The 10,422-nt window shown below is 49.4% G+C and overlaps 3 protein-coding genes across 3 annotated transcripts; 1 reads left to right on the forward strand and 2 right to left on the reverse strand.

Annotated features, from left to right (window-relative positions):
• T310_5153 (Lon protease-like protein) lies at positions 1–2,645 on the forward strand (the record flags this gene model as incomplete). The annotated part of the gene is made up of 3 exons (XM_013471977.1): positions 1–226; positions 287–2,501; positions 2,558–2,645. Coding segments are annotated over 3 exons (2,529 nt in total), but the record flags the coding sequence as incomplete, so codon positions are not given.
• Positions 2,646–3,225: 580 nt separating this feature from the next.
• Positions 3,226–5,872, reverse strand: T310_5154 (RIO1 family protein kinase; the record flags this gene model as incomplete). Its single annotated transcript, XM_013471978.1, has 7 exons — positions 3,226–3,511; positions 3,590–3,903; positions 3,992–4,085; positions 4,284–4,289; positions 4,471–5,536; positions 5,591–5,735; positions 5,810–5,872. 7 exons carry the CDS (start codon positions 5,870–5,872, stop codon positions 3,226–3,228), a joined length of 1,974 nt encoding a protein of 657 aa, XP_013327432.1.
• A 346-nt stretch (positions 5,873–6,218) lies between these two features.
• T310_5155 (26S proteasome regulatory subunit Mts4) lies at positions 6,219–9,415 on the reverse strand (the record flags this gene model as incomplete). The annotated part of the gene is made up of 6 exons (XM_013471979.1): positions 6,219–6,294; positions 6,436–6,458; positions 6,514–8,826; positions 8,882–9,046; positions 9,106–9,170; positions 9,265–9,415. The coding sequence occupies 6 exons, from the start codon at positions 9,413–9,415 to the stop codon at positions 6,219–6,221; spliced, it is 2,793 nt and encodes a 930-aa protein (XP_013327433.1).
• Between the last annotated feature and the right edge of the window lie 1,007 nt (positions 9,416–10,422).

Raw genomic sequence — 10,422 nt, forward strand, 5'->3', positions numbered from 1 at the left:
AGCTCGGACGATTCACAAGATGAGGAGTATGAAGCGATCGACGCCGGCCAGGCACGCAAGGAAGACCTGTTCAGATTTGGCACTGCCGCCAAGCTCATAGGCGTCCAACGCCGTGCTTATGCTGAACCATGCTTGTTTGTTGAAGGAGTGCGGCGGTTTACAATTGGGAAAGTTCTGAAAGAAAGGCCTTTCTTTGAAGCCGAGGTTGTTCTACATGACGAGCCTGGTGAGAGCTTCCACCATCCTTTAAGACCTTCTTTATGCTGATTCATGGCCGGTTTCGCAGTTCCCTCCGCGAAGGACTCCGAGGTTACAGATCTTTTCCAGCACCTTAAACAACTATCTCGAGAACTCTTGGCTCTTCTGAGACTTGCGTCTCTTATACCCTCCGCGTCGCCGAGTCTCTCTCCGACGGTTGCACGCAGATTCGAGCTGTTTATCTCCCGTAAGGACCTGTCTCAGGCCGGAGTACTTGCGGACTTCATGGCGGATGTTGTTGAGTCGAGTTTTGAGGAGAAATTGCGCGTTCTTGCGTCCGTCAATATCAAAGACAGGTTGGAGCGGGTCATTGAACTGCTGAACAGGCAGGTTCAAACCATCAAGAACAATGTCAAGATCACATCGATCACAACCACAAGTTTCCCGCCAAACTCTGCGCTTGATATCAGTCAAATCGATCCACGACTGACTAGAAGGGCGATGACTGGTGTCAATGGTTTTGGGCCAGGAAACGGAAGAGGCGACGACTCGGATGAAAAGGAGCCGAATGAAATTGATGAACTTCAGCAGAGACTTGAGGAAGCGCAGCTGAGCCCAGAAGCACGAAAAGTTGCCGACAGAGAGCTCAAGCGTTTGCGCAAGATGAACCCTGTCAACGCCGAGTATGGAGTTTGCCGGACTTATCTCGAAAATCTAGCGGAAATTCCATGGAACAAAGTAACCGAGGACCAATTCGGAGCCGACACTCTCCAACGTGCGAGGAAGCAACTTGATGATGATCACTACGGATTGGAGAAAATCAAGAAGCGTCTGCTCGAATACCTGGCTGTGTTAAAGCTGAAACATTCAGTCAATGAAGATCTGGAACGCCAAATCTCACAGATCTCGGAAACTCTCAATACTTCGGCCAAGGATGGGAAGGAAGGAACTTCTGGGTCAGATGCTGAAAGAGAAAGTTTGGAAACAAAATTACAACTGTTGAAGTCGAAACGTATGATCGACAAGTCACCGATTCTGCTCCTAGTAGGCCCTCCTGGCACGGGTAAGACGAGCCTGGCGAAATCAGTGGCCGCTTCCCTGGGGCGCAAATTCCATCGAATCTCTCTCGGTGGTGTGAGAGATGAAGCTGAAATCAGAGGCCATCGGAGGACATACGTTGCAGCTATGCCTGGCTTGATCGTCAACGGCCTGAAGAAAGTTGGCGTCTCGAATCCGGTATTCTTGCTGGACGAGATTGACAAGATTGGAGGCGCCAACTTCCACGGTGATCCATCGGCAGCTATGCTGGAGGTGTTGGACCCCGAACAGAACCACAGCTTCACTGACCACTACGTCAATATCCCTATTGATTTGAGCAAAGTTCTCTTCATCGCCACTGCCAACTCGTTGGATACTATTCCGCCACCGCTGTTGGACCGCATGGAGACGATCACGTTGTCCGGCTACACCACTGTGGAGAAGAAGCACATTGCCAAACAACATCTGATTCCGAAGCAGATCAGGACGAACGGTCTTTCGGAGGGTCAAGTTCTCCTTTCCGATGAGGTAATCGAGAAGATCATCACGGCCTATACTCGGGAATCGGGTGTCCGCAATCTGGAGCGCGAGATCGGCTCTGTTTGCCGTTACAAGGCCGTCCAGTATGCGGATGCAAAGGACGCCAACAAACTAGATACATATAACCCCAAGGTGTCTGTAGAAGACCTGGAGGAGATTCTTGGCGTCGAACGGTTTGACGAGGAGATCGCCGAGAAGCACTCCAGACCGGGAGTCGTCACTGGACTTGTGGCGTATTCGACTGGTGGGCAGGGCAGTATCTTGTTCATCGAAGTGGCAGATATGCCCGGTAATGGCCGTGTGCAGCTGACTGGAAAGCTGGGCGACGTTCTTAAGGAGTCCGTGGAAGTTGCACTGACCTGGGTGAAGGCCCACTCGTTTGAACTGGGGTTGAGTCACGACCCCAATGAGGACATCATGAAGAACCGCAGTCTTCACGTCCACTGCCCATCCGGAGCTATTCCCAAGGACGGACCGTCCGCCGGTCTTGCCCACACAATCGCTCTGATTTCGCTCTTCTCTGGCAAACCCGTGCCTCCCCAAATTGCGATGACCGGAGAAGTATCTCTAAGAGGCCGAGTGATGCCTGTGGGCGGTATCAAGGAGAAACTCATTGGCGCATTGCGTGCTGGGGTGAAGACGGTGCTCCTTCCGTATGCTAACCGCAAGGACGTCAAGGATGTGCCTCAGGAGGTCAAGGATGGCCTCGAGATCATCTACGTGAAGTAAGTATCTATCAGATTAGTTTTAGTCTGAGAGGAGAACTAACGTCGTGTTATAGGCATATCTGGGAAGCGATTACCCATGTTTGGCCCCAGGCTCACTGGCCAGGCCATCAACAATTGAGCATGTTTGAAAGCAGACTGTGATGTCGTACGAGCATTGCTATCATGAATATGGCATGAATGCATTGATTTCCGTATATATTGACGAGTACGGTGTATGGTTGTCTTCGATATCTCCCCTTGTCTTGACCTATCCATTCATCCATTCATTTACTCATTTAAGTATTCAACGTTGATATTGAGATTTATATTTCATGAACCAACAATCCTTCATTCTGTGTTTTAGTTCTGTGTTTTAGTGCCTTTTTTTTATCTTCATCCATGTAATTAGTCAATTTCAATGGACACTACGAGAGCTTCACTCATTCATGAGAAGTGACACGTTCATTTTTTGTCTAAATCCTCCGTTTGAACACAAATACTCCCAGTAATAGACGATGATAGTGCGAACCCTCCACGCATCCAAGAAACGACTCAACAAGATAGGTTGGTTAATTTACAACATCCAAGAAAGAGTATATGATATGATAATGATACAGTGATCATTCCACAAAGGAAAAAGAAAAAGGAAAAAAGCAATGAGTGGAGGCCGGTACCGAGTCGAATAGAATCGCGCCTCCCCCATGAGTCTCATAATATAACAAACTCACGACTCACGATTTGATTAAGATCCCGTCGACGGGGAAGTTTTGCTGCTTTCACTTCCACTTCCGCTTCCAATTCCAATTCCGCTTGCAGCACTTTTAGGGAGGATCGCCGGCCGATCGTAATTAAGCCCCAGGGCCTGCCACGTCGGTCGCCAAACCTGCTTCCCTTCCAGCATCTCTTTGGCTTGCTTCTCGTAGGCCTCGCGCTCGGCCAAGTCCGGCTCCATGGCGGCCTTTGGTTGGGACTTGCGCTGAATTTCTTCCTGGTACTTGGCAGCCTTGTAGTATTGGTCTTTCTCCCATCTGTTTTCAATCCCAGCATGTCAGCCTAGTTCATACCAGATATGCCTCTGGACTGTGGAGTAAAGGCGAAGAACGTACGGGCTCATATCCTTTGGTGCCTCGGGCCAAATAAACGGCTCTGTCATCTCGATCGTCATCCGCTTCTTGGACTTGGGCCTCCGGAGCGGTCCGTACCCGGGTCGGCCGTCACGTCGCAGCCGCGTCACTTTCTGCTGCTCAATGTAGCTCCGCACGCTGAGCACCTTGACGCCGTACACCCGCTGCATGTAGTCACGCATGTCGAGCTTGTTGAAGTTGAGGGGCACATAGAACGAAGCATATCGGGGAGGAAGGAAGGGGGTGCGGATGAGGGCGATGGTGAATTCGGGCCTGGGTGTTAATCCTTTCGTTAGCTGATTTTCATTGCTCAGAAATGCTCAACAGCATAAAGACAATCAAAATATGGGAGTATGCTGGTACAATAGGGAGAAAGAAACGTACAGGAATACTTGCTTCCGCATCGACAAGGGCGCGTTGGGAGGCACCCAGTCGGCGGGCTTTTTGGGAAACTTGGAGAACCTCCGCACCATTTTTTCTCAATTGATTTTTAGTATCTCAATCGAGAAAAATAAATGGATGGGATGAAGAAAGAAGGTGGATTCTGTATTTGAATTCGACGGATGTTGAAGCAGTGATAGTAGTAGGACTTCGGCTCCCGGAAGTTTTGCTGCAGCGGAGAAAAGTTGCGTGGTTGGCCGCCTCGGACGCCGTAGAAAGTCCATCGCCGGCATACAACACACTATAGATTAAGATACAGTTCACAGATTTAATTAAATCAATTTATGAAGTCTACGATAGGAATTTAATTATCAAGTTGGTGGAATTAAATTCATGAATGTTCATTATCATGAGACTGGTATCAATATCCATCGCGAAGTGCCATCATCAGAATTACAGCATGTGCCGACGGGCTGCACTACCCAAGAGAGTCCGATACCTTAAGCTCGCTCAGTTTCCTGGTGTTCGCATCAGCGTCGTAATCCGTAGACTTCTCTTCGTCCCTGTAACTTTGGTCTTTTTCTTCATCTTCATCATTCTCAGCATCTGAACCTTCATATTCTTCACCGTCATCGTCGTCTTCCTCATCGTCGTCATCTTCACGCTCGGCTGTCCCATTATCACCATCAACTCCAACCTCTTTCATATAGGCTTCGAGTTCACGGGCCATCTTCTTAGAAAATCCAGACGCTTCCACCTCTACATCCAATCTCTTCCCCGGGTTCTGGAGAAGTTGCTTTTTTGCATCTGCAAAGAAGGGCCCAGGCTCGTCGCTCGTAAAGTGGAATCTCCTCTGGAAGAACCTCTTGATGCAATTGACGTCGCGGTCAAAGTACATTTCTGCGTTGGGGTGATCGATGGAAACCATCTGCGGGAAGTCGATGAGAACAGGGACCAGCTTGATCCCTTCGTCACTCTCTGCGTCTTCGGGTGCTTTGCCCTTCGCCTTCGGATCGGGCTCTTCCTTGATCAAAATGTTGAATTCATTGAAATCACCATGGATCAGGCCATATCTGGCCAGCTTCAGAATCATGTCCATAAGCTCTGCGTATAGGAGAGCAGGCTTGGGGACGCTGGAAATCTGGCGTAGCGGAAAAGCGTCAATCAGACTCATGACGATCGTATGTCTGTTCTGAGCAATAGGCTCCGGCACCGGAAACCCATTCTCCTTAAGGGCCTTCATGAAGGCAAACTCCTTCATTGCGGCCAATCGCGACATATACATCCATGACCCCGTGCTTCGATGCCGTAGGTAATCGCGATTCGTCTTGACACTGCGGAAGGAGATCCGACCGAGGCGATGAATCTTCAAGATGCGTTGAGCACCAGTCGTGTCTGCGACAACAATGATATCAGATTCCTTCCCAACACCTATCCGGTTTCCGACGGAGTATATGTTCTTCTGCTTCTGATGGGTATTGAGGGCCAAATAGTCAAAGCCGCCATAGGTAAGCCTATACCCGTCGTCTGGTAGGTCGAAAGACCAAACTATTAGCACAAAATTCTACTTTATTCACGATTGTGGACCGTTTCTTCACATACATTTCGCGTCCTTCACCTTCGCTATAAGATTGATTTTCGCCAGATTAGAGATGCATTTATGGACGCCGCTGCCACTTCGCAGACCCGATAGCTGCACTATCAAAGGGGTGGGAACAACTTCGTGATTCCTACTCCCTGTCTCAACCTACATTGCTCTTGTTAGCCGGTCAGACGACTCGCCTCGCAAAGGGACCGATGGAAGGCGGGGGAGGGGCATACAGCAGTGAGCACTCGAAAGTCCTCGTTTGTGAGGTAGCGCATCGCCTTTGGATCGAGCTTCATGTTGGGCTCTTGGAGATTATTCTCCTAATAATTCCAAAGAACCCCAGGTATATCTTTAGAAAAAAGCTGCTTCAATAATCCTGTACAAAGGTTGAAGCTCGTGTCGGCAACTATCTAACGGGGTCCCCGGAAAAAAAAGTGACGAATTAGCCCTAAGCCCTAGTTACCTTTTCAAGCTAACATAGAGGACTGCCCGAGGTATCTCCGTAACTGGATAAAGAGAAATTTGTGATCAGATCTTATGAAACGCCCATAAAAGCCAATTTATTACAATCAGAATAATGATATGAGTTCATAGCTAAGCATTGTTCAATTCCACCCCAAATCGTTTCCATCGTTTCCATCCTTAAAGACGATAATCTATCTTATCTGCATACAATACACGGAAATCCAGGCTCAAGGCGGATGAGCAGATTTTGTTTCTGTGCAAGAAGCACACATTATATGTCCCAAAACTCTTATGGGCATTATCAACCCAGCCACACTCGAGAACCTGACCAACCCATCCGCGCAATACAACCCTTCGAACCCATTAACCCAGGCATTCCATACCGTACACTTACGCCGAGCTCACCCACTCAGGATTCTGTCAAATATAGTTAGATATTTCTGTAACGGAAATAGAGAGAGTTGATATTTACCTTGCGCAGGATCACCAAGCCTTCAAGTGTGGGGCTAAGAGGAATATACTCCTCATCTTCCAGCTCAGCTCTTTCTCCATAGCTAAGAAGCACAGGCGTGCTCTGGGTTTGCCATCCAGTAATGGTCTTCGGGCGGCCAGCTTGCCCAACCACGTCCACTGCCTGACCCACGCGAACATTCACGGTCAGTGGCTGCAGATTCTCATCAAGGGTCACGAGGAATCGTGGATGCATGGCTGTGATGAGGAAGTAGAGGAGATAATGATGCTCGGCGAGAATGAATTGTTTGGCGTCAATCATTGCAATCAGCACCGTAAGCAGTCCCGCAGCGGCCACCCTCGAGAGCACCTGGCGATCGGTATGGAACGGGTTGACGGACAGGGTACCTTTGCCCATGTGCAGCAGACCCTGAGCAATACGGACCATGAAGAGAGAATTCTGATCACGGTGGTAATAGCTGGCAAGCTGTCGCAAAAGTTGTGCCAACCGAGCATTGTTTGTTCCAGCGCCGGTGAGACCCATCGCGAAGATCGCGTTGATCGCAACGTCGTTGTCAGTATCATGACTGTACCGGGACAATGTATCGTAGACTTTCATCTGAGGGTTACTGGGGCTAACCAGCCCCATTGCCAGAGGAACCGCTTTCCGGATATTGCTAGCACCATAATGCATCAGGTGGCCGAATTGCCGAAGAATCATGTCTTGGCCAACCTCCTCTCCCATGGCAATAAGGGACAAGCCCAGGACGGCGTAGGACTGCACCAGTTCGTCACCTTTCTTCTCTTCCTTCTCTTCAATGTAATCATTGCAAATGTGAAGAAGCTCTTGAAGCTTCAGGACTGTGCCAGTACCAGCCCAGGCGCAAACGGAGGCAAGGACGGAGGTTGGCTTGGCCATGGGGTGGTCAACAGCCTTGAGAATATCCAAGATGACATCCACTTCCTCTTGTCGACCAAAGTAAAGGAGGGCCAGACCAAGGGCCATAAATCTCGTCCACTTGTCTTTGAGTTGCTTCTGCCTCTCCTCGTCCATGAGTGTCGTGGCAATAGCCTCGGAGACCTGATGGTTACCAGAACCGACGAAGATCAGGCCCAAAGAAACTGCTGCCATTGCAGAGAGCTGCATGTCCAGAGAGACATCTTCCACAATCGGAAGAAGAATTTCAAGAAGTTCTTCCTTGTTTGATCCCGCGTAAGACAAGCCCAATCCCATAATGCAAGCCACTCGCGTCTGGATACTCTTGCTTCCGAGATTGTCTGGGTCACCAAGGAGGGCTAGGGCAGGGTCGGAATCCAATCTGACGCCTGAGTTGAGAATGCCAATTCCAAGCAACGCTCCAGCTTTGATTTGGTCCTCCTGGGCGTATGTGAACTTGTCGATCTTATCCAACCCTTCCTCGACGTCCCTATGCAAAAGCATACCCATCGATGCAGTGGTCGACATCATACCATCATCCTTTGTCTTCCAGACCCATGGACCTTTGTCGCCTTCGACCAACATCATCTTGTCGTTTCCGAAGCCCGCGTTGGCGAAGGCATTGACGAAAGCACTCGCGAGATTGTGTCGCGCGGAGTCAACATTAGTCAGCCCCGCACCCCTGCTGCTCTCCAAATGGGTTTTGTATATGTCTTCGGGCATCTTTGGATCGAGAATGTTGAGTTCCTTGGCCAGAGCCTTGAAGTGTATAGGGATCTGGGTGTTGTTCAGACAATCCATCAACTCTTGATCATCCTCCTCCTCCGAAGACAAGTCAAGCCAGATTTGCTGCCGAGCAACAAGGAAAGCCATTTGCTTCTTAAGTGCCTTGTCATTCGTGGCGTTGAAATCGCTCTTGATGAGATCGATGTCATTCAGACGAATGGCGATGACGATGGCCTGGGCAAGCTTGTTGTAGCGAACGTAGATATCGTGAGCAGTTCGGAGGAATTGCTGGTCCTCGGGGTAGGTAAGCAAATTGACCATGCTGACCATATATAAGCAGACCCTTGGATAGGTGTTTTCATCCACGAAGCGCGAGATTTCCTCGATCATCTCCAGTTCGCTGAGCAGGTCGACGGCATCGGCCTCGGCGTTGTGACTCAGGAAGTATGGAACCAGAGACAGGGAGAGATCGATCAGGTCCTGGACATCTTTTTCCTCCGTCACCCGGTTCTGGTATTCCTGTCCGATTTCCAGCGCTAGGTGTCTGATGTATTCATGGCCCCACGAACCCAGGTCGTCTGATTTGGCTAGGAGGCGGTATTTGAGGGTCTCCAGCTTGTCCTCAACCCCATACGTCATGCCCAAGACAGACAGCATATCTGCCAGCGAGTCCTACAACATCCCTTTAGCCGATGCCGATACATATTACCATTCTTCCATAACTCACTTTGTCAGGCCCAGCGGGCCACTGATCATAGAGCGCCGTGAGCTCATCGTAATGAGGTCTGAGGAACTTCAATGGCTTTGGGACAGCGGTCATAGATGAGGTAGACGTCTTGATAAATGTCTTGATGGCATCTAAGGCGGGTCGATATAGGGAAGTATCCGGTTCCTAAAGATGAAAACACAAAAATCAGCGCGGAACCGCACGTGAGCTGCGCACCAGCATACCTTTAACCGCTCAACGAGCATCTCGAGCTCATTCTTGAGCTGCTGATCTTCCTCACTGAGTTCCTCTACATCGAATAGGCCGTTAGTATCCAATCTGAAGTGTGCGAAGGGTGGGACGACCGAGCAGGCATGGCATGCTTGCTCCAAGTGCTGGCTTACCTTCTTGAGGTTCCTCGTCTTTCTTCCCATCCTTCTTTCCACGTGTCTTTTCATCCTTGATGTCCTTCTTCTGTCCATTCAACTCTCGAGCATCGTCTACTTTGCCCTTGCCCTTGTCAGCGGCCGTGGGCCGCTCGCCTTCTTTCGCCATTCGACGGAAACTCTGACGGCTAGCTGACGAATATGCCGGATGGATAGAAAGGGCTCCTTGACCAAAGAAGCAGACAGGGCAGGTCTAATCCGGCCCCGAAAAATAGAAGTATTGGTGGACGTAGACGGGTGCGATGAACGATGTGGTGGGAGAGGTGTAATGCTGGGGGATCAAGGCACCCGGAGCTTTCGTTGCTTGCTGTCCAGCGCCCGCGGTGGAGCTGCGACTCCTCGCCGATGCCTCGCAGAGTGCTAACTAACGTAATCAACCACCGAGCGACGAATACCACCGAGCGACGAATTTTCGCCGCACCCACTATAATTTTGAAGCTTTTCAACCACCAATACAATTAAATTAGACTATCTAGTAGTTGAATATATAGCTATTTATTAGGACAATTCCTTATGGTATGTCCAATAGTCCCACAGCCACTGCAGCGTTGTGGAGCTCGCCGTTGAGGCATAGGTGTAGGCTCATCAAGCTTCTCATTAAGCTGCGTATCAAGCTGCTGAATGCGATTTTGGCCTTCTTGTACAGATAAAAGGGTATCATTACCTAGAATAGCACGCCTTCTTGCCTTCTTTCTAGTTTTCCGCTCAGTCTCAGCTCGTAGAGTCCTAATTTCATCTCGAAGAAGAAGGTTCATATTCATTGCCATCTGCGCGGCCTTTTCAAGATGATGAATATGAGACATTGGGCTGCTAGAAAGCTTTTGCTTTCTTGCACTAAGGCTTTTTTGCAAGCTGCGAACCTTGTGATCCAGCTGGTGAGGATTCTGAGGAGTTTGAAAAGCAGAGGAGACTGAACTTTCAACTGAAGCTGGTGGTGTTGGCGTACGAAGCTGAAAGGTAATCTTTGCAAGAACCCGCTCTTTATCAAGTGGCTTAAGTCCAGCTCCTGCAAAGCCTTTGCATATATTGTCTGGAGTAAACACTTCTGCACGAGCAGATGGATATAGGGATAGAAAGTCTTCTTGTCAATATGGTTGTTGCCAGCAATCATTCTCT

Source organism: Rasamsonia emersonii (genome assembly GCF_000968595.1).
Source record: "Rasamsonia emersonii CBS 393.64 chromosome Unknown ctg1118621760251, whole genome shotgun sequence".
Classification (NCBI taxonomy): domain Eukaryota; kingdom Fungi; phylum Ascomycota; class Eurotiomycetes; order Eurotiales; family Trichocomaceae; genus Rasamsonia; species Rasamsonia emersonii.